General features: G+C 42.5%; 1 protein-coding gene across 7 annotated transcripts in view; it reads left to right on the top strand.

Moving 5' to 3' along the window:
- The first annotated feature begins 11,247 nt into the window (after positions 1-11,247).
- The window catches only part of LOC143101192 (basement membrane-specific heparan sulfate proteoglycan core protein-like), a 74,378-nt gene continuing 60,866 nt past the window's right edge, over positions 11,248-24,759 (top strand). For all 7 annotated transcript variants that reach the window (XM_076264601.1, XM_076264597.1, XM_076264599.1 and 4 more), the window contains exons 1-3: positions 11,248-11,337; positions 18,051-18,156; positions 24,258-24,362. In XM_076264601.1, the coding sequence (XP_076120716.1) occupies positions 18,107-18,156; positions 24,258-24,362 (155 nt within the window). In that variant the 5' untranslated portion in view covers positions 11,248-11,337; positions 18,051-18,106. The remainder of the gene's footprint in view (positions 11,338-18,050; positions 18,157-24,257; positions 24,363-24,759) is intronic.

Genomic DNA, 24,759 nt, shown 5'->3' with positions numbered 1-24,759 from the left:
CCAGTGGGAGCAAAAAGGCTGATACCTACTGTATACCAAACTATAAAATCATCTCAGGTTCAAAACTCATAGCATCTTCTTCACCGTCACATTAGACCTTTAGGCTATCATAAACGCTTCAAACAGACAGTTTGGCATGTTTGTGTCGGTAACTGTAAACCAATGCCCTTTCCCCCGAAAATTCTCAGATTTTTCCAAAGTGATCTTTTATTTCCAAGGCCTATATTTAGCATATTTTGCAACATTGAGGGTGTTGACCTCGATATTTCTGCATCGTCAACTGGTTAGTTTAACAAAACTACCATAGGCTATCTTCAAGATCTCCACCCACATTTCCAAATCATTCCATTCCCAAACATTCCACCCCAATGAAAGTGGCACTCTATAGGGACCAGAGAGACATAGTGCCCTATCTTAATAATCTGAAACGCAAGTATCAAATCAAAGCGCAAGTAGCTTTGTAGGCGGATCTTGGGCGCTGTTGCTATTTTACCGGCAGGATAAATGACTGTTGCGCCCGACGCAAATCTAAAATGGGGTGGTCTGAAGTAGCTACATTACTCATGGGTGTGGTTTGGGCGGAACGTGCAATAAACCAAACAGATTGTTATCTCACATTCCCTTTAACAACAGGCGCGCTTGTTCCATGGCGGATTGCTATTATGATGGCGGATTTGCCAGGCGCAGCCAGGAGCGGTTCACAGTAGAGCTGTAATCGGGCCTTAAAAGTTAGGCCCGACCCGGCCTGAGCCTGACAGAAATCAGCCCCAGCCCAAGCCCGAGACTGACAGGTTTTTAAAAGCCCAAACTTATATACAGCCCGACATTATTCAAATGTCCGCACACACACAGCTCTTTTGAGTCATTTACACATTTTTTAACATAATTTATTCATGACTAATGTAGGCTATAGGCCAAAAAAAAAGCTCACCGAAAAAGAAGGGTTCACTGGCCTGTTCTTCAGTGAGTGTTTTTAGCAGTTTGCAAAAGGAGTGCATTACAACCACTGGACGTCGGTGTAATGGCAAGTGTACCCTTTAGCCTCGATCTGGCCGCCGGGTGAATAAGGCGAATTGGTTGCTTTGAACAAAGTTTGCATTACATGTGTGGTGTGCTGTGGATATACTAACAAATTTTGCTACCTTCAGTAGCCTTTAGTATGGGTGTAGCGGGTATTGGATGATTATATGCTTTTCACATATGTTGTGCTGTGAAAACTGTTATCTCAAATGGGCCTAGGCAGCAGAGAGAATTAAGCTGTGTGTATACACAAATCCGGCGAAACACGGAAGTAAAGCAGCGCCGCCATTACTGCGTTGCCTTGCTGCTAAGGAAGTAGCAAAATAATGTGTTGGTCCCGTAGGCGGCTGTAGCAGACGTTAGCTGTAGATGCTGAAATCTTCTTCTTTTTCTTAATTTTTATTTAGTACGTATGCTGTTCAGTGATGCCGGGAAAAGCGTGTTGTGTGGTCGACTGTTTTAACAACAGTAGGAATATACAGACCTAGAATTAAATTGTTGTCATTAATTAATACACGTCTTAATACATTATGTTGTCAATAAATTACCTTAATCGGTAAGTTTTGCCCACTGCCTGACATCATCTACCCAATGTTCCCTTTCACCTGACATTTTTTCATGAGCAGGATCTCCTATTTGATATTCTCTGACAGGATGCTTTCATTGAAAAGCCATTAGCAAGTGTCACACCGTCACACTCCGCAGGCACGCAGTAATGGCTGCAGGCAAGATGGCAGCGCCCATAAAGTTCGCGGCGGATTGGTGTATAGTAATTGACACTCAAACACTTGCCCTCGCCTAAGTCTTATAGTCTACCACAGAGGACTGGGGCATGAGACGGTGGGCCAGGACTCCACACGGCCACACTTCCATTCTCCAGCCAGCCACACTGCTAAGCTATTGACATGTGGCTGTTCACCCATTTAACTTTGTTGCCATCTTAGGACTGCTACCTGAACAGGGGCCTGTTGCACAATTTGACATCCGGGATAAGTTACTGAGCTGCGCTCAATGAATCCAAAACAAGAGCGTACAGGCTTAATTGGTTGCACAACGAGCAAGCCAGGATGAGCAGACATGGATTCATCAAGCCAGGTGAAACCTATCCTGGATAAGTCCGCGCTCACGGCTCCCTCAAATACACCCCGCCACCGATCACAGATTCACCATGGCAACTAGAGCGGCTTCATTGCTTCTTCTACGGTGTGAAGTAGGTAGATAGCCTTCTCACAACAGCAACAAACAGCAACACCTCTGTTAAGGAGAATATTGCAACTAGTTCCACGACCACCACACGTGAAATGGTTAGGCACTCCCGTGACGTCACATTGTCGCATGACAGGTCGGGAATGGCGAGTATGTAAAAGTTAATTAATGATCACAAACGTTTAAATAATGACAGTGGGTCTAGGTATATGTGATAACAATGTGTAGTGGGCAGTGGAATAACTATTGGTTTCCGTTTGTGGTGACTGCTGACTGAGATAAGGGATGAGATTAAATAGATCCTGGAACTTAGCCTGGTCTGGAGCAGGCTAGCTTCAAAGAATAAATCACCATGGTGATTTATACCATAACATATCCTGCTGCCCCCTATCCCGCTTTTGTGCAACAGGATCACGGATAAATTGAGCCAGGATAACCAAGATATCCCGGCTTAATCCCTTATCCTAGTTTTGTGCAATAGGCCCCTGGTCATGTGGACTTGAACTCTGAATTGTTAAATAGCACCTTTTAACATAGAAATAAATAAAAATATAGTTAAGAACAACATTTTCATACCCCTGGCAAATATTGATTTAAAGTTGATTTTATCTTGACTGATATGTTTGTTGACTGACTGACTGACTGAAAATGACACTGCCACATGCCTAAAGGTCGTAAGACAATGTGGTAGAAAGATGGAATCAAAAAAATAATTGTTTTTATCTTTTTTTAACATTTTTATGAAAAATGGCATGTCAAAAATTATTCATACCCTTTTAAAATAATGAATGGAAACATCTTCATTTGCCATCAAAGCTCTCAAAATGGTTCTTATAATTAGTGCAAACTACTAACGTTTCGACGCCCATGCGTCTTCTGAGGACTCTGAAGAAGACGCATGGGCGTCGAAACGTTAGTCAGTTTGCACTAATAAAAACACGTTAAAGCATTGAGTGCTCCGGTCCTGCTCCTTGGCTCCTGCTAGACCTTGGATCTCCCTTTTTAACTTCTGCGTCCTGTTCCGTGAGCACCAACCAGGCTGAAGCGCAAGTGACCCCCTTCTACTATGGTTCTTATAATACCTACCAAGCCTTTCCATGTCTCCACAATGATTGTAGACCATACCTTTTTAGCAGCAATCTGGGTTTTGAGGCAGGAACGATTATTTGCCATCACTTTGTTCGGTAAGGTCTGCTGTTTATTCTGATATATGGTTTGTCATGTGTTGCGTGAAGAGTGTGTAGGCCTACGATATTCCACCGAGACGAATGGATGTGGAGATGGGCGCAGAGAATAATTATTAAATCTCTTGAAGTTATTTTTCTCACGAACTGTTTATTACAGCAAATAGTGGCTAGCTAGCACCGTTTAAAAGCTGAGAAAAGGCTCTTTCATGTGACACATGTGTGATGAGTAGCCTACTTCTCGAGGAGTTCAACAGAGAAGAATGGTGAATTTGGACGCACTTCATGCTTGTAGTGAAGTAAAGATGAAGCGCTGCATGCTGCGCAGGAGACTGCGGCTCACTGATAGTTATTATAGGTACCTTCAAATCAGCGCGATTTACCCTTATAGGCTACTGCACATTACAAGATCTGTACGAGATGATCCGCAGCACTGAAGTGAGAAATTATTTAACTCTTTGTGTAGCGCATGTGAGCGCTTTTTCCCCCATTTCAACCTGAATATTGGTGGGGACATTTCAGTCGTAATTTGACATTGGTGGGGACACGTCCTTCGGTCCCCACGCAAATCTACGCCCCTGCCGAACACAAAGGTGTAATGCATTCCCGTGTATAGTTAGCTGTTCCAGAGTAATCCGGTTTTGAAATAAATTATAGCAAAATTCAACATGGTCTTTCGGCTGCATTTCTTAAAACTGAGCTGTGCTTACATCGCCTAGATATCTGTAAATATTAGAATCAGAGAATATACAGGCAGCTCATGTTTGTCAATGTAGCCTTAATGATTTATTTTCACAAAATGCTAAGCATGCATGTATTTAAGTTTCTTAAAACTTAAACTTATGAATATGATTTCATAACAGACCAAATAGAAAATAAATGTTAAATATAGCCTACATATCTGTAGCCTACATATTAAAATCAGATTATGTAGGCTACACAGTGTAGTTAGATCAAGTTGGACAGTAGCACATTTTAATCATGGATAGTAGTTGGACAGTAGCACATTTTAATCATTTTATATATTGGGGGGGGGGGGGGGACTATGGCTGGGCCTTTGGTATGATAATTGTTTTTTTTTACAACTTTGAGTTAATACTGATGTCAAGCCAATGTTCTTTGTCTTGAAGATACAATGTGATTGCTGCCAGGGCTGGAAGGCCTACCACTGAATGTATAAACTGGCCTGACACTGAAGGACAGTTTATTTGCCCTGGCTGTAAAATACAATACATTGTTTTCACAACTTTTTGTGTGTTTAGTTATGTGTAGTAATTCCTATATATTATGGCTCAGAATAACATATCACACCAGTGCATAAGGGCAATGACAGGATGCCATTTTTTCAGAGTTAAGACATACACAGGCATGTATAGTAGGCCTGTGTTTGCTTAATTTGCTAAATCTGCACACAAACACAATACAAGCAAGAAACACAAATGGACACATAGGCTAATTTATTGCACAGGAATTTGTGTTGTATACAGTGGGTCAATCTGATGTAGGCTATGTTACTGCCTGGGCTAACATGTCACAGATGCACAGAGGCTAGGCTACAATCAAAACGATAAAAACAATAATAGCCTAATAGGCTAGGACTACCATCAAGGCTGAGGTGTAACATATCCAATATCCTTAACTCTGATTAACGTTTTGCTTGACTGGCTGCTACACAAGACATTGACGGCAAATTCCATCTAAACTTAGATGAAACAAACATGAAATATTCATGCTTTCCATTAATAACCCATGACAACATCCAAAAACGTGTTAAAACGCCGTGGTCTTCTACTTTCATTGGCAACATTTTCAGTTCCTGTTGATTCAAGCTTCAGCAATGGGCATCTAGGCACTCGCACACGACATCCTCCGTTCATAAATATTCACGCTAAACTCCGCCCTGGAAACTCAGAATCTCAGAAACCGTATATCTGGTAACACCGGCACTCTCGGGAAACTTCCGGTTTCTGAACTGGTTGCAGTTCCCGTTCTGGTTCCACGTGAGGGCGCTCACGAATAAGTGCGGAATGAATGGAGGTCTATGGTAGCCTAGAAATCTAGACACACCCTAGCTGCAGCAAATTACATTTGCTGCCAGGGCTTGTCTAGCAACTCTCCGTTGGCTTGTGAGCTGGAAAAATTAAACTTCTATCAGGCCAATCAAATCGTGTATAGACGTTAGGCGGGCTTAACATAATGATTGATGGCAGAGTTGCAACGGTTTGGCTTGAATTCCCTGCTACTTGAAAACAAAGAAGATGGATGTTGCTGTTGGCGAACAGCGTGACACGAGTTAAGCTTTTTTTAAGTTTGAACTACTGTAGCCAACTAGCTCAACTGGTGGGAAAACACATTGGACACAGATGTCCTATTGCATGTAGAGGGAATTTGAAAGACAACCGATTATCCCGCCCCTCGGACTGAGCACTGCGAACGGTGAGTGCCCAGACCCTACATTTTAATGTGGGTCTGGCTCGTCAGGCTAGGTCTATGGAGCTGTACCCCTCAAAATCCACTTTTCTCGGGATATATTTTTTTGTGCAGAAATTTGAATGTTGCAGTCGAAAGAGGGGGCAGAGAAAATACAAACCGCTGAGTATTATATTTTTTGAGTCACTTATTTGTTCTAAAAAGCCTTTCAAATGTGTTATTGACATCATTCATTAGCAGAAAGCTAGTGTGTTGTGGGCAACAACGACCCAACCTGTAAGAAATCGAAAAGACGTGACTACTCGTTCATTCAACTTTTGACCTATAATCCATATTGAGCTTGGAGAAACCACAATTAAATCTTCGATTTCTCAACGACAACCAGGTGAAAGAGACCAATTTAGCCGTCTAGCTCCATAGACCCCCATTGTTTTTGCACTTATTCATGATCGCCCCTAGCGTAACTGCAACAGATTGCAGGTACAATGGAGTTAGGGATAGGGAGTGATCCGGCTCTCCATAAACGGGCTCTGACATGGACATCTATTTCTACGTCACGAAAACATGCGTGCGCAACTAAGAGGCAGAAAAGCACCATAGAACAGCGTAGAGCCAGAGCCCGTCTACGGAGAGCCTTGGCACTTCCTATTAAGCCCCATTGTATCGAAATTGGTTGCAGTTCCATTAGAATTCCACTGGGGGTGATCGCGGGTGAGTGCAGACTGAATGGGGTGGAGCTAGACAGCTAAATTGATCTCTTTCACCTGCTTGTCTTGGAAGAATCACAGATTTTAATGTAGTTAATGCAAGTTGAATATAGATTTTAGATCTAAAGTTGAATGAACGAGTGCTTATGTCCTTTCATTTCTTACAGGTTGGGTCATTGTTGCCCATAACACGCTAGCATTGTGCAAATGAATGACGTCATTGACATATTTGAAAGGCTTTTTAGAAGAATTATGTGACTTTAAAAAATATAATAATCAACAGTGTGTATTTTCTTTGCCTCCCCTATCGAATGCAACATTCAAATTACTACTCAAACAATTATATCCAGAGAAAAGTGGATATTGAAGGGTAGACCTCCATGCATTCTGCGCTCACCTACGAGCGCCCTCAAGTGGAATCTGAGGAGGAACTGCAACCAGTCCAGAAACCGGAAGTAACCAGACAGTACCAATTCTTTTCCTCTTAGACATTCTCTGAAAGAGCAGTGCTCTCCATGAAAAGAATAAAATGTGTTTTTGTGCTGAAAACGGCACCTATTTGAAATCACGATGGTTAGAGAATGTTCAATATGTTGAACAAAAATGACAAAATACAATGTTATATTAATGCAAATGAACGGCGAACTCTGAAATATAGTCTGAAATGAGATGTTATTATCATAGGGACAACAGCGGTATACAAAAATATTACAATTGTAGCTTACAACAGCCGACTATTAGGTTAAATTTATAACGTTGTAACGATGCAACACCAGAGCCAAACGCACATGGCAGCAGGTGAAAATGAAACACAAAACATTACTCAGAATGGTAGGTTTAATATAGTTATAGCTTGCATTAATATTTCCTAATTATGAAAATATGTTGTATTCTTAGAGCCTTCACTTGGCCTCTGAATTAAAGCTAACAAGAAAAAGCAGGGATGGATTACTGCACGGGGCTACCGGACCCAGGCCCAGGGGCCCAAGGGGTCAGGGGGCCCTGAAGCCCAAGCCTTTGCATGGAATCATTGCCTCATTATTAACAAATCAGGATGTAGGCTATGAATCTGATTGAATTTAGTATCGGCCATCCCCAAAATGCACCAGAATACAGGAAATCACATCAAACAAATAAAAAAAATTCTGGGGGAGGACCCCCAAACCCCCCCTCCCACATATACGACAATAACTGGGGGGCCCTTAATACATCTGGGCCCAGGGGCCCGAAAGTTCATAATCCGCCCATGAGAAAAAGGTGTCTTTGAACACTACTGTAGGAGAAGAAGGCACCAGAGTGTTTTACAGTAGGCCTAGCAGAGGTGTTGGCCATCGCAAATAATAGTCCGATTTATTTTCAGACATACAGTATTCTTGCTCAGATGTTCAGCATCACCGATGTTATAATTGTCCCCTGGCAAAATATTTTTATATTTGCGCTCCAATGTTGTATGGATCATTCAGGTTGCTTTTGATATTTATTGCTCTCTAGAATATAGGACAAAACAAACAAAAATCAGACAGGGAGCGAGCGAGCCAGTCGCGTGACGCGTCACAGCTCCTCTGCCTCAGGACAGTCGCAAAAGAGCGCGCGGCAAGACTACGAGACATTCACGGCGTGAATCGCCACAAAAGTACATGTGAATAGACAATAACAAAAGTACATAAAACAAACATGGCCTACCTGGAATATAGGACAAAACAAACAAAAATCAGACAGGGAGCGACACAGCTCCTGCCAATCAAACAGGTAAACCACATTTAAATAATCAATCAATTCACCAGTATGAATGTCTGTAAGCAAACTAGCTAATGCCGCTACACCTGCAGCCACGTTAGCAGACTGTAGCATGAAGAACTGAGGTAATGTGCCTTGTGCAACGAGCTAACATAAAAACAGTGATTAAACAAACGTAACATGTATATAAGGTGTGCAACACCAGAAAACAGTTCTATGTGAAAAATGCACAATACAAGTAACCATAAAAGCATAAATAAAAGATATGATGTATTGTATGCAAGACTCTTGCCTCAGGACAGTCGCAAAAGAGGCAGAGGAGGGGGCTACATGAACACTTAAGGGGTCTTCAGCGTGGGAACCAACCCCTGCCACACCCCCCTGCAACCTACTGTAGGGGCGTGGGAAAGTACAACATTTGCCCATAGAACTTGTAGAAACTATGGGGAAACTCAGGGAAGCATAATTACCCCTGCTCCACGGGCCAATTATGCCAAGTTACGCCACACGTGATCAAGTTACTCACAAAGTTACCCAGATAAGCCAGTAACCACGCTTCGTAGTACAGGCCCCTGGTGTGCTGTGCTATGTTGTGCTGTGCCATACCCCACGTGTGTTGAACTTTTACTCCAAGACCTGCTAGAATGTTGGCCGCTCTGCTTAACCCTGTTCATCTGTCTGTTTAGGCACCCGCTATACCGTCCAGGGGGAGAGACTGGATTACAACCCGGCCTGCTGCGACCATTGGCGGCCACCGGGGTGGAGAGCCGGCGGCACAACGACCAGAGTGGGTGCGGTAGCCTACACCACATCTTATATACTCTTCCGGACCCTCGACTGACGGACCGGAGAGGGGGCGACTGGTGGCGACTGGCGGCGACGGGGACGATCCTTCAATATTTTCTATTGCAGAGGAATAACCTCTTTTAATGACTATTAATGGTGTCCGAGCGTGCTTGAGGGGTACAGTGGTCTTCCTGGGGTAGATTGTGGTAGAAGGAGGTTGTAAAAGCGCCCCTCGCCTGTGACAGGATGGTGTACTGGAATGTTTGTGCTTGTAGGTGTTTGTAGGAGGGAAAAAATATTTTATTTCATAAAATGCCATGAACCAAGCAGTCACAACCTACCTACAGGCATAGAGAGAGAGAGAGGAAGGTGGATTTTAACCTGTTGAGGAGTAGGGTCACAAATATGTTATTAGAATGTTCGCGAACCGAGAGTTCCACATTATGATGTCACAATTACCCTCAGAGATTTTCCCCATAGACTGTATAAGGAACACTGAAACTATAGATTGTTTGCGTAGAATTCTAGAAGGAACCAGGAAAATAATTCACCCCTCAACAGGTTAAGGGTGTGCAAACACCGGGTCCAGGTGTCTCCAATCCTGCTGATGTGTTGCGGCCATGTCCTCTGTAACACAGAACTCACAGAAGCAGACTGTCTCAGTATTGTAATCGTTCCAAGGAACATCTGTGCAATGATCCCAGGTAACACACCCAGTAGTGGTAGTGGCCTGACAAGTGGGGCTCAGCTAATTTTGTCCTCGGTTTCCATGGTGGCCCTACTTGAGTTAACCGAGATGAGCTGATGATGATGATGGGCCCCTTTATGGGATCCATGTGTTACATATTACATTTAGGTTTCACGCATCTAGGGCCTACAGGAATTTGCACAGGGGGAGGCATGTACTGAGAGTAGGCATTCAGATTTACTTAGTATATAACTCTTTAAGAAAAACCATGTGAAACCTTTTAGCAACACTGATAGCTGTGCGATTATCTCAATGTTCTTGCAAAGACTCTTGGGAAATCAATGAAATTCGGGACATTCAGGCATCACATGTGTTAATTTGCTTTCCGGGGTCATTACTTACTGTAGGTGCTTCACATTCATCTTACACAATTATGTTAGATAAATTCATGTGGCAAAATAATATTATGGTTTGATAAATGGGACAGCCTTGACATGTCAAAGGCTATATAGATCATTGTAAGAATTTGTATTTTCTTTAAAGAATGTGACCCAGTTGGTGACCCATGCAGTTGCCTACCCATATTAATCAACCCACTGAAAAGTCCACTCTGAGCCCATGCCCAACCCATCTAACCCAAGTAAAGCCTACTAGGGCCCCAGGTGGGTGTTACCTGGTATTATGCAAATGTAAAGTGTTTACTAAGACAGAATTGAACAGATTTGTGAATTGAATTGGCAATAATTAAGGAGGCCTTTTTTGTGCACATAGAAGGAATCTTACATATTCAATTCATGAAGAATGAGAGCAAAAGCAAAATGGTTGCATTTAGATCAAGGGTGTCAAACTCATATTAGGTAGTGGGCCAGATTTGTTGGAATGAGACCTTGTGAGTGCTGTCATTGTCATGGTCATTTTTCTGCATGGGTATGGGTGTTGTTTGATATACTCCTTTACCATGCCCTACAAATACATACCATACAAATTGTGTACTACTGTCATATATAATGCAATTTCTCTCTTGAAATAACCTACTTCCATGTCAGTTCTTTCAGCCTCTTCGTTCCTGAGGATGGTTTGTAGTGCTAGGTTTAATCAATGTATCATAGAGATATTGCTTATTACACATTGTTGAAGTCTATCTTTTTTTTTTTTCCCCTCCTACCCAGAACATCTGGGGGGACCGTATGAAACCTGCTGGCGGGCCTGATCTGGCCCCCAGGCCTTATGTTTGACACCCCTGATTTACATATTCAGTTCAGTTCAGTAGCCTACATGAAGGCACAGTTGTTAGCATTACTGTCTGATCAAAGTGCTTTTAGTCATACAATAAAGCTTTTAAAATAAAACGATTGCCCAGTGTTCTTATTAGCTTATTCATATTTTGTGGCTTTTGTCTTTTTCTGTTTTGGGCTGGTCCAATTTTGCTGAACGCAGTATAGCGGCGCCTAACTGACAGTTACTCTGATCGAAAGTGAAAGGAGTTATCGCCATTTCAGAGTTCGCGAAGACGGGTGTAGCCGACAGGCTTTGTTAGAGACGTCTTGGAAAATTTACATTTTAAAGGACCTATTTCGTGGTGAGTAGTCTATGTCTTACATTCTTGTTTGTTTTGTTTTGTTGTTCTTATTTTTTCGGTAACCGAAATGAAAGAAAAGGTGCACGAAATGAAAGGGAATTGTGTTAGATGTTAGCCTACTCCGGATAGGCCTATATTATTAGCCTACTTTGTTTTTATGATTTTTAGTTGAGATCTTTTGCCTATTGTCCTGGTGAATATCTGAGAAATTAGGAGACTACCAGTAGCATTCTGTAGCCTTGTCTGCATATTTGGCTTGTCCATCTTAGAGACATTTTGAAAAGCCACTTTATCGATACATGTTTCGTGGGATGTAATGGTTCACTTTTTTGTCGACGGAAGATTGTGTCAGTACTAGTGTAGGCCTACTGACTAAATTATTTTTTCATCAAGTCAAACGTTCATATGGTTGTAGTAGCCTATAGTGCAGAAGGGTGAAATGGCGGCGTCAACGTTGCTTATTTTGTATGCGTGTGGCCGCTTAGAAAACTTACGCCTGTGATCCACTAGCATGTGATGCGAACTCACCAAATCGCAACGCTACCCTCCATGAGGACGCTTTGATGGGCGTTCCCTTTTGTAGATGTGTGGAAACAGGGCAAGAGCATGTAGCCTAGTAAACAACCAAACAAAATGTTTCCCTCCACTATTTTTAAATTAGGCTACCGAGGGAAAGTCACATCTATAAATTAGTTTGCAAGTTGGGCGGTCATTTCAATCATGAAGTTGTCCCTGTAGGATTCTAGCCACACATCATACAAACACGGAAATGTAGACACTGCTATGCTTATTTTTTCTCATCGGACATGTTTCTGTACGTTGGCGGTAACCAAACTACCGGAAAATTAGGTTTTGTTTAGGCTACGTGATGATGGACCTCCCCTGCGTTTTGCTCTACTATTGGATACTCGCCTCGCGATGGACGGATTCATTTGCATAAAGTTGGGGATTGCTGAACTTTTTGACGAAAAAAGAATCCTACGCGGGTGCGGAATTCGCTTCTCATAGAAATGAATAGGGATACTGCGTCGCGGTGTTCGCATCGCATGCTAGTGGATCACCGGCGTTAGGCCTACTTCCCATTTTCAGATAAAGTAAAGTAGCTTGGGCGCGCGCACACGTGGCTGAATGTTGTAGAATTTTCCCTGAATTGCTCCATCCCAAATGATAACCTGTGTAATAAGGGTTGGACATGTTGGCAGACAGGTACACACACGTGTATAGCCTACAGAGAGCACTACACTTGTGGAGTGTATAGCCGACCACATACAAAAAATAAGAAGTTAATTGAAAAAGGAAAAAAAAGTAAAATGTAACGTTTAAAACATATGAAGTAGGCCTACATTCACGATGATGGTTTTGGCCATGTGGTAGCCTATGAGTGTGTGTTCATTGGCGGAGCAAGGGGGTGGCTTCGGGGGCTCGAACACTTGATCAATCCCCGTTTTTTTTTCAAACAATCTTTTTTTGTATGAGTTTTCAATTTCCAACGATTCTAATTTCTAATTTAACTTCCCCTCTGTTTCTCTATAAATGTTACAAAATGTAGGCTACTATTACTGAGGAAATATCCCTTATTTTCAAAGCCCAATATTGACAGATAATCTGATTTCCCACACGATCAGTTTAGGCCAGTGGTCCCCAACCTTTTTCTTCCGAGGGCCAGCTCACTATGCCTGGTTGTAAGAGAGGGCCAGAGACTCGAAGTATATTAGTAGGCTAACCATAAATAGCTTAGTGCTGTGAACAACAGCAGTCTACCTTAGTTGAATATTACATTACATTTAATCATAGGCTACTGCAATTTAATACCATTGTTAGCTGTGTTTATATTGCAATCATGCCATATCAGTGTAGAATGTAGCTCAAATGAAAAAATACTAATAAAAAATAGCATTCCCAAAAGTATTAGCAGGGAGTCCCAAAAGTGTATTTTATTCAAAATGTGTGAACTCTGAACTCTGTGTCTTTGCATACACAGCTCAAGTTGTGAACAAGCAATATCCTACAAATAATTTGAAGTTCTCAAACTATGAGAGTTTATGAAGTGCTGGCAAAAACATCTGAAATGACCACTTTCACTCACCTGATGAGAACTTTGTGAATTTGTATGAACATTTGAACGAGTGAATAAAATATAGAAAAACATATCCCAGAAAGTCCCAGAAATATGACTTGAATAGAAGTTAGTTAGTTATTAACAATTAATTGATAAACTTGTAGAATACTTTGAGCACTGATGCAGTCAACATAGGCCTCTTACATTGTTTGCAGGTAGGTCTACGCCTCGGTTCCACGCCAGACAAGCCGGAGTACAAAATAAACTTGGTGTACACCTTCATTAATGTTGGTTTTCTCCCGACTGGAGGGTCATACTATCACGACATTCTACTGAAATAGGGAGGAGGGTTTGGAGATCATGATACTGTGTCCGAAATGTGCATCCATTGCTCAGAAAAATAAGGCTTTGACAAATTCTGGGAAATTCTTGGATTCTACCATAGACCTCAATGTTAAAAAGAGAGCCCGATCACTGCATAAATGTGTGGGGGCGTGTACTGCTACCCTATTTGCATAAATTTCCAGGGACAGGAAATGGCCTCTCATGAAGTATCTTCGTAATCAACCATCTTTGGTTAAACGTTCCACATACTTGACGCACCCGACCGGTAGCGCGACAATGTGACGTCACAGAAGCGCCGTTACCATTTATACTCGCGCGTCGTGGTCACGACACTAGTTGCAATATTCTCCTGAACAGAGGTGTCGCTGTTGTGAAAAGATTAACGCTAACTACGTTACACAGCAGAAGAAGCTGCATTAAGAAACACTAGTAGCAGAGAATGTAAACGGGCTCTGCTATTAGCTAGCCTCTGTGATGGTACTTCAGACTTTGGTTGCTACTTTTCACAACTACCACCATCATTATAATCTAGTTTCCAAGGTGTGCGCTAGTGTTGTCACGATACCAAAATTAATGTTTCGATACCGATACCAAGTCAAGAATTGCGATTTCGATACTTCTTCGATACTTTTTAAAAAATGTATTTGATTTGGGGGCCCCACCACCTTGACATCATCATCAGTAATATTGAATATACTGTAGTGTGATCATTCACACCAGTGGCAATCCCAGATTCTGCTTGACTCTCTCCACACAAACACACATGGAAAATGATGGCTTGTCATATTTCATATATTCTGCATAATTACTAGTAAATATATTTAGCAATTTGAAAACTATTCTAAATTTATAACTATTTTTACACTATTACACTTAGGCATAACTTTAATGTGGTGTGTAGGTCTAATTGAGTGCACATTGGTGATATGTGTGTAATTGAGTGCCTGTCACTTTAAGAGATAGCCTACGTGAGAGTAATTGACCTTGTCTCACGGTTTTAGTCTAGTGAATAAAAGTTGCACATAGCGCATAAGAATATGTGGATGCAATTAATTATGTTGTGTATGTCATTAGATAAAATAAATGTTCAAATGTACAAGTAAATGTACAAGTCGAAGAAAATCTTTCTGGGATCATAGAAGAGATAAGTGTCCTGCAATGTTCATTAATGATTTTAGCGAGCAATAATTGTCAAACGTGACCTGAGCTAGCGGGATAGTTAGCAAGGATCTCTCTTCAGATGTAAAAGTTTGTCATGGTTGCTTAGCCTATTTCTAAATTACATTGAACCCAAATAGTAGGCCCATAGACTGTATGAGTAGGCCTAAATGACCAAAATCCCACAGCCTAGGTAGGTTAGCACACAAACTTGTGAGATGCAAGTGAGCAAATCAACTTGATATTAGCCTATTATGATGTGTTACCATAGCATCACGTGAACTAGCAGCCATGTCTCGCTGTTTATAGCACGACAGCTGCGCTTAGTGTGTGAGGAGAAAAGACGCACAGCCACAGATTAAGGGAGGAGGCGCTAGAAGCATGCCTTGTGCACACGCATGTTACTTCAAAAGAACACGGTCATTCTCAAAAGTATCGATACTAATAAAATTGGGCATCGTGACATTTTTAATTTCAGGGTATTGCGATACTTTTGTAGTATCGGTGCACCGTGCAACACTAGTGTGCGCACAGGTAGATAGATAGATGGATATATAGATAGATACTTTAGTCATCCCGAGGGAAATTTTAATAATTTAAAAAGTTTAGTTAGCTAGCTAGCTAGCTAGCAGCTGGCTGAGTTTGTGTAATTTCCTGAAGTGGAAAGAGATTTTGTTCAGGCCTTAATAGATATCCTTTGTTTGAAAATAAATTGTTTCTATTCTTTCCTTATAATTCCATGTGTTGCAACTCTCGCTGGTAACTTTGTTTACTTATCCAGCAAACTATTAAAAATTCACGACTCAAAACACTGCAACTCTCGCTTGCCCTCGAACTAGTCCATCTTCCTGTTTCCGCTTTGTCGCGCTCGTCTGAAAAAAAATGACTGGTGCGCTACCTCACGCTACCTGGCTAAAATCCTGGCGTGCCAGCAAGATCTACGTCATTTTGACGTCACGGTGTCGCGCTACCGGTCGGGTGAGTCATAACACGCCTCTTGCGATCTCTCAAGCCCCCACCGCTCACTCGATAAACTTAGGTCAGTATAAGGTCCGCAAATTAGCGTCATATCTGAATCACCCGAAGGGTTGGACCTCCGTTTGACAAACCTCCGCATATAGGCTACTCTGGAGGTAATGTCTGAAAGCCTGACGTCTATTGCCACTGGTCTGAGAACGGAAGAATAGGATCTGAAACAACTGACGGAAGACAGAGGAATAAACATTTTCTCTGAAAATAATAAATAATATCATAAAAAAAGCAAGTATGTCCAAATGAAGCGGTGTACTCAGGGGTGTGGGCAGTTCATCCCCGCCTTGGGCCCACATTCCATTTGCATAAGCCACTTGTCACCACCAGGGGTCGCTAATATTTCTTCCCCCCCACCAGAACCCAGGGGAGTACACTTTGCCCTTCAATGAACCGGGGATATGTAGATACAGTATAAAAATATATGATTTATTAATACATGAGCTAAAAGGGCAATGCAATAGAAAAAATATTAAAACAGTAGTCCAATGCACAGTCCAATGCTCAGTCCAAGCTGCACCCGTCCGCGCTTGAGGTAGAGCCACCTCCAGTTGTGATGTCGGCAACCTCGAAGCATATGTTGTTACTGGCCCGGTCACGGCCCAGGGCTCCGACTGGAGTTGGTTTCTGTGCTACAGGAATGGAGGGGCACAGAGATTCAGCCCTTTTACAGTACACCCCCACTTGTCACAACCCAAGTTCACAGTAAGCCTATTAAGGGGCAGTTAGCCCAGTACGAGTTATGCAATAGCGAACATATGGACAAAGAATATATTCTTTGTCTTATCTTAACCCACAGCAAATTTACACCGCACACTATTAAAGCTATAGGCTCGCCACACGTTTGCACAGCACACTATTAAAGCTATAGGCTCGCCACACGTTTACACAGCACACTATTAAAGCTATAGGCTCGCCACACATTTACACAGCACAGTATTAAAGTTATACGGCTCACCGGATGTTTACACAGCATACTATTAGGGCTATAGGGCTCACCACAGGTTTACACAGCACACTATTAAGGCTATAGGGCTCACCACAGGTTTACACAGCACACTATTAAGGCTATAAGGCACAGCAAGTTCACACAATACACTACTATGACGCTATTGGGCTAGAATGACAGCGGGAGGATTTAAACAAGGACAGTCCAGTCGTTAGTCTAGGCAGTAGAGCCACGATCGAGGGGAGGGATCAGCAGGGAGAGCGAGAGAGTGCTTCGGAGCCAGTGAGCCGGAGTAGGCTATAGAAGAGTCACTTAACTTAGTGAGGGGTGAGCGTCCTCACCCCTCTCCTGGTCCACCAAGCAGTGTATAGGCTACCGTAAACCTCCCGGGGATCTCGTCCGTATCCACATCGAAGCTAGGTCCTCTGGAAGAGGGAGGAATACAAATGGCCAGAGCCTAAGACGTCGGGCACCACTCACAGTTATAGCACGAGCTGTACGGTAACAAACAGGCTTTAGAGAATTCACTTAGCTCATGGAGGGGCGGACGATTCCACCCCTCTCGTATCCGTTCACGCAGATAGCCCTTCGCACAGCGGCGCAGCCCAGTCGGTAACATCAACACAACAGCATCGATCGGTCGATCCAGATCCAGTACGCCGACATCCAGGGTCCCTGGCTTCGATCCGTTTCAGCGGAGCACGTCTTCGTCCTGAGCCTCTCTCCCGTTTTGTCCTGTATCATGTGCTTAAGATGCTAATCCCATAAACGGTGCACCAATCACCACCACCACCACTGAGCTAACACACCTGTGGCTCATTAGTAAACAATGAACGGCTCGGGGACCGCCATCTTGGGGTCACACCCTCAGCTTTCCCATAGAGAACTAAATCCCCAGTAACTTGTTCCCCACCTAGTCACCCCGTGACACATAAGCTGTAGTTTGGAACTGAATCCCAGTCAACTTGAAATTGAATATAATAGTTGAAACTGTATTCTACAGTAATTAATGGGCATGTAAACTGTATTTAATGCAATCAACAGTAAAGAACAGAAATCCACCCTCTGACAAGTTGTTTTTTTTAACTGTAGAGTTTGGATGTGAATTGTTTCATTCACGCTGGGAAAAATTAAAGGTTGTGTTGATTTTGTTTTCTTTCTTTGCATCACTAGATCAAATAAACTAAGATCTCCATTCTCCGGCGCCCAGCTTGGGCAGTGATGACTCCATGGGTGATCGTCCCGAATTCAGCGGTGAATCACCACCATCTGAATCAGAGTGAGTGATTATGAGTTTGTGTGTGTGTGTGTGTGTGTGTAAACCAGGGCCGACATAAGGGCCTGGGTGGGCCAGTACCAGCCAGATTGACAGGGGGCCCATCCAATCGACATTGATTACCCATTTTGATGTGCTCACAGAATCTTGGCTCTGAGCCAAAATGGGAGGGGTGGGGCTAGTGCTGGGCGGAATGACCAAAAATGTATATCACGGTATTTTTCAAAATTCTTACGGTTTCACGGTATATGACGGTATTTTTTTTACCATGCATAATCAGAGGTTCACAGCATTTTCTACAGGTTGAGAGAGGAATTGCTGCAATACATTGACTAAGGATGGTCTATTTAACTGTCATGATGTAGAATAACTCTACACTAGTGGTAATGCAGTTTTGCATGGCCCCAGGAAATTATGCTGTTTACAAAGAGCCACTCATGATTCTAATGAAGAATCTAATCAGAATGCAAAGACAATTGCAGTCAAAATACAGAACTTTTACTGTGCAAATTTTAGTACATCTTGTATAAAACCAATACAAAAAGTAGTGCAACTTGCAATAATTATACTTTTTTGAAAATGATACAATTTAAAATAAAACCTCTCTGTTAATATGCTTACTCTGTCAAATAGGCCTATCAGAAATGTATTGTTATTGTGTGGTTTACATGACGTTAGTGGTAGGCTAACGTTAACTTCATGTGGATGTGGATGTCTTGTTAGCCTGCCATGAGCTTCAGTTCGGTTCGCTAGGCAAAACATTAACAAAAAAGTTCGTTTTGGTGCACTGATGACAGTCAGGATAATTTCTAACTAGCCAGCTAGTATTGCTCAGTGCATGTCTATAACATGCTTTACTTGCTACCTGGATAATTTCAGCGAATATTCTTAAGGTGAGATGAATGACAAGATCATTAAACTTCACTGTGTTCGGTGGGTTGCTAACTAACGACATCACCTACTAGCCAGCTAGTTACAGCTGTTGAACAATCTCAATAGAATTTTCGTGACGGTAGGCTAAATCCTTTTTCAATGCAGTATGTATCCCTTAACGTTTTTCCAAACAATTTAAGGTATTCTGTGCAACACCCTTAAATAAACCCTTACCTAAGGAGAAATTAAGCCTTAAGGTTCATACTTCAGGGGAAAAACTTAAGGTGTCCCGTCTGAAACACTGTCGCGCGGCGCAGCGTTCCAAATGTTGTGTAATCAAATACACCGGTATGGCGGTATATTAAAAATTTATATCATAACGAAAATATACACCGGTATACGGTGTGAACCGGTATACCGCCCAGCACTAGGTGGGGCCTGACAAGGGCTGTTATAGACCTCTCCAGAATAAGTCCCGCCTCCGTAACTTCCGTATCCATCCAACTTCCGGGCGTGGATTGTCTATGGGGAATAACATGGCGTTTCGAAATATCATACCGGTAAAACATCTGTAGGTAGCGAAGTTGAAAAAGCCGGTGGGCAGATTGGCCTACACACTTCTGCCATATAGTTTCCACTGGATTTTTTGATTGTCGGTGCCGTTTAAGTAGTATACTATAGACTATACTACTCAAACGGCACCGAAAATCAAAAAATCCAGTGGAAACTAGATAGCAGAAGTGTGTAGGCCAATCTGCCCAGCAGCTTTTTCTACTTTGTCACCTACAGAGTTTGACAGGTACGATCTTTCAAAACGCCATGTTATTTCCCATAGACAATCCACGCCCGGAAGTTGGATGGATACGGAAGTTAGGAGGCGGGATATATTCTGGAGAGGTCTATTGGATCAGTCCAGTGTCAGTATGGAAAAAAAACAAATGGGCCACTGACTGTCTTTCCTTTGGGCTGATTGTTGGCCAAAAAAATGAAGTTATACATGTATAGCCTTTTCTATCGGCCCAAAAGGTGCGTTGGCCCACCGGGGAAATGTCAGTATAGAAAATGAACAAATGGGCCACTTACTGTCTTTCCTTTGAAAAAGAAAATAACTCCTTTTAGAAAAAGAGGAGAACTCAAAGCCACTATCATTTTAAAATGCACAAGGCAATAGGTAAACCTAACTGTTATCACCTGTGCCCTATTTATAGCACAAGGGGTAACTATGGAAACAAGTAGAGCAGGGCCGTTCAGCTATGAAAACTGCTCATGTCAACAACACCCAACTGAGGAACAAATGAACTGCATTATACCTGAACTTCCAGAAATCCTGACTATGATGGTCATCATGCCCCCATATACTGTACCTCACTAGAAACAGAGGAGGTCACCGTATCTAATCCACCCTCCCTAGAGACAGAGAAACAGCAACTGGGTAGGAGACTTTGGGAGAGGATGGAAATGCCAGCCCCAGGAAAAGCACACTCATTAAAAAGGTCTGTAACACATAACCCCAAGCCCCTTCCTGAACAACATATTGGATCAACAAGAATGATCACGAAAACACGATGCAAATACTGTGATCTAACCCCCACAAGCATGAGAGGAAAACATTTTTTTAACTGGACCTATTTAAAGAAGACTACGCAAAAATGTTAGCAAAAATTACCTTAAATATGCAGGTTGAGAGTCGTTCTGATGGTTCTACAACACTTTCTGGTGGGTGCTTCGTCTCCCCCTATTGCTTCTCCGTGGAAAAAACGAATATGCAACTTTCTGTTCCCGGTCCGAGGAAATCCGGATGTGACTCAGCGTATCCAATCCAATCGGCAGTGTTTCCTCTATGTTGATTTGGTAGTGGCGACCCCCCACTGTTTAATTTTCTTCCCCCACGGTATCAGAAATGGGGCAGACGCACAATAGTCGCAGTTGCCTTTCAAAATTCATTATGCAGACCTGTTGTAGATTCTCCAAATATACAGCTCAATCACAACTGAAAATAATGCCTCATTGTGTGTGAATAGAGGTGAATACATATAATTGTTTGTGTTGCAGCGAAGTGTCAGTTGTCAGTTCCTGGCCTGCCCCCATTGCTTAAAAAAATCCTAGAGGAAACACTGTCAATCGCGCCTCGAAAATGTAGTCAGATTGTAGTTTCGAAGAAGACTGCAAAACGGACGCCGACTTGGCTTTGTTGCTGTTGAAATTGTAAGTAGCCTACCCTTGGATGAACTGTAATGTGGTTTGATAGTCTCTTTAACTGTGTTTGCTGGACTGTTTTATTGTGAGCCCTGTATGTGTTTAGCTTTGTTTCTTGATGGCTAGCTCGCTAGCTAGTGGGGGTTTAGCGTAGCAGTCACTTGCTACCGGAGCTGCAGGGGGAGCTGTGTCGTGAAAAATGCGAGCCCAAATCTCGCAGCCAGAAACAGCGAAGGAATAACCAGACCTGCATAGTGCTTTTTTAATACTCTATCTCCGAAGCTACACATAAATGTGAACCCAGCACAAATCATCCATCATGAGACATTCGACGGCAGACATTGGGAGTGGTACATCAGAGTACCTAACCTAAACAACTGGAGTGTCAGGAGCTGGTGGAAGAATATGAATGAGTCACAAGCAGGATTTGCAAAGTGGGAAAAAGGGCTTTTTGAATGCCTCACAGAACAGGTAAACAAAACTGGATTCTGGGAAAAACCAAGACTCCCGAAATTCAGAGTAATTCAGAGTAGTAGCCCAGATCAGACTGGGATGGATCAGGAGTATACAAAAATTGGACATCGTCCTCATGGGGGGATATACAGGAAATGATTGGCGAGGTTTCTGTCACAAACCGTAAAATAGACACTGGAGACCCAGACTTTTCAAGAAAACTAGAAGACATGGTGAAACAGCGGAATGTCCCAGCCACAGAGTGGATGACTCACATCACAGGGGACATAGAGCCAGGAGACAATTTCACCCACGCTGTACAATATTGTGCCAGAGAAATGGAAACGGGAGCCGTAGACAACAACAATGCCATAAATATAGAATTCATAAACAATCAGTTTGCAGCTCTGACCACTGGATACGCAGAATTAACTATACCTACTTATTAATACGAGACACTTCTGAGGATCAGTCCAGGTGTGTCAGGGGATGGAGGTGTGTGCTTTATCGATTCTTAATCGAGCATACACTTGCCACACCACATCAGGCATATAGCACCCCTGGCTGGGCCCGTAATGTGACATACACTACAGGTATTGGTCTGAAGACAAATCAGAGGACGGGTACTTTATGAATGATTATGATAGCACCCCCAACAAGACAGCGAGGTTAGCAGCCGTATGGGAGAGGCACATGATTGGGACCAGATCTATCACAAATTACATATTGGGAAACTTAGTGTGGTTACAAAAGCCTGGAGGCTCACCCAGCTCCAAAGCCTCTCCCCGCATGAAAAACACTAATCTCAGAGTGAGGAACACATTTCAATTTATGATTGATTTCGAGAGAAAAGCAGAATCAACAATACAATGGAAACCTGAAGGAGCAAAAACCTTGCTAGAGACTTAGATAGCTGGCCTACCTTAAAGGAACACACCACACAATGTCAGTAGTAATTAGGGTTGCCAACTTTCTGATATGAAAATAAGGAACTGGGGGGGGGGGGGGGGTTCGATAATACACTTCAGTACACAGGCATCCACTTCAGTTAGTGGGGGGGGGGGGTATTGAAATTATGTATGTATTGTACTAAATAGTGTATCATTTTACAAAATTGTGAGCCATTATTTACTAAAATGCGCACATAATATACTACATTCTATGCACAATCTAGTAAAATGAGATCATAATTGAGTAAAATGAGTGCACAATTTGGTCAAATGAACACACATTCTCACAATATATTTAAAAGAAAATTCTTGCCAACATTATAGCCTACTAGCCTACTCATTTTCTATCTGGTGCAAAACAAGAATCATTTCGATGCAAAAACACTTGATAAAGAAATAACTGTTTGTAGCCTATTATACTCAAATTAAATAACTGAAAACTGAACTGGCAGATATGCTGTCAGAAAAAAATATATTGAACATCACAAGCAGCTCCAGAAGCTCTGAATTTGGTGAAACCTTATTTTATTTCTGGCTTTTTTCTGTCTCTGCAGCTAGCCTATTTGTTTATCTTGCACAGATGCACTGTAAAACTCATGACAAGACATGTTGTCTCACGCTACGCTATCAGCGTAATATATGTGACTCACAGTGGCTCAAACGAAAAGTGCATTCTCTGTTGGGATAGTGATGACAGACAAGACAAACTGAGAGGGATAAATGACAGCAGCAGAGTTTCCCTTTTTTTCATACAAATCGTGTATTTTTCGTTCATAGTCTAACTTATAATACTGATCTGTCATGGATTTGCACGAGTTGATTCTCAATAATACGGAACAAAATGCGTTCCGTATCACTTCAATACGGAACACATCTTTTTCCTTGCAAATACGGGACGATTCCGTATTTTACGGAACAGTTGGCAACCCTAGTAGTAATATATGTTCTTACCTTAACTTTCACGAGATGAGTCATACCTCTCCCGTGTCGGTACGTGCACTCAAACGCTCTGGTGCGCGGCGCGAATGTGTTAGCATGTTGCTATGCTAGCGGGCTCAGACATAGCCATAGAGGGAGGAAGATAGCAGTAATCAAAAACATCCACGTTTTCCCTACTTAAATACAGTTGCACGAGTAGTTGATAAAAATGTGTAAGGTCACACAACATGAAACGTGCCGATTTTCCAAGCGAATAAACAGGAGAACTACAATGTGTGGCGCAATAGCACTTGGGAGTACTTCGACCTAGCGTAGTAATATTAATTAACACCTAATTGTAGATCCTATCCACCACAGAGTTCATGCTGGATCGACCCCTCAGCCTCCCCCCCCCCCCCCTCCGAGGCACACACACAGTCATCCGTAAATAAAGACAACCTGCCCTGCTGGCGTTAGTTTGAGCTGACTTAGCAAAGTAGCAGGTAGTGGTAAAGTAGATTGTGAACAATTAGAAGCCAAAATGGGAGCCAAAATGGGAGGGGTGGGGCCTGACAATGTCAGTAAAGAACAGAATTCCACCCTCTGACAAGTTGGCTTTTTAAACTGTAGCTGAGTTTGGATGTGAATTGTTTCATTCACGCTGGGAAAAAATAAAGGTTGTGTTGATTTTGTTTTCTTTCTTTGTATCACTAGATCAAATAAACAAAGATCTCCATCTCCGGCGCCCAGCTTGGACAGTGATGACTCCAAGGATGGCGCTCCCGACTTCAGCGGTGAATCACCTCCCTCTGAATCAGAGTGAGTGATTATGAGTTTGTGTGTGTGTGGGTGTGTGTGTGTGTGTATAGAATATTGTCACATATGTAGGCTACATTGATTACCCATTTTGATGTGCTCACAGAATCCTGGCTCTGAGCCAAAATGGGAGGGGTGGGGCCTGACAAGGGCTGTTATTGGATCAGTCCAGTGTCAGTATGGAAAATGAACAAATGGGCCACTGACTATCTTTCCTTTGGGCCGATCGTTGGCCAAACAAATTAAATGATATAGCCTATTTTAAAAAGGGTGCGTCGGCCCACCAGGAAAATGCCCAGTATGTCAGATAGTTAGTCCGCCCCTGAGTTACACTGATTTTAGAATCACTAAGGGCCAATCGTTAGGCACGACACGCAAGCAGAGAGGCTACTTGAGTGAC

The sequence above is a fragment of the Alosa pseudoharengus genome, unplaced genomic scaffold, assembly GCF_046254945.1.
Source record: "Alosa pseudoharengus isolate Yale_2024_CS ecotype anadromous, Long Island Sound unplaced genomic scaffold, YU_APseudo_1.1 YU_APseudo_1.1_scf_30, whole genome shotgun sequence".
Taxonomy (NCBI): Eukaryota; Metazoa; Chordata; class Actinopteri; order Clupeiformes; family Clupeidae; genus Alosa; species Alosa pseudoharengus.
The sequence above is the reverse complement of the archived record's forward strand: the minus strand, read 5'-3'. Positions and strand labels throughout refer to the sequence as shown.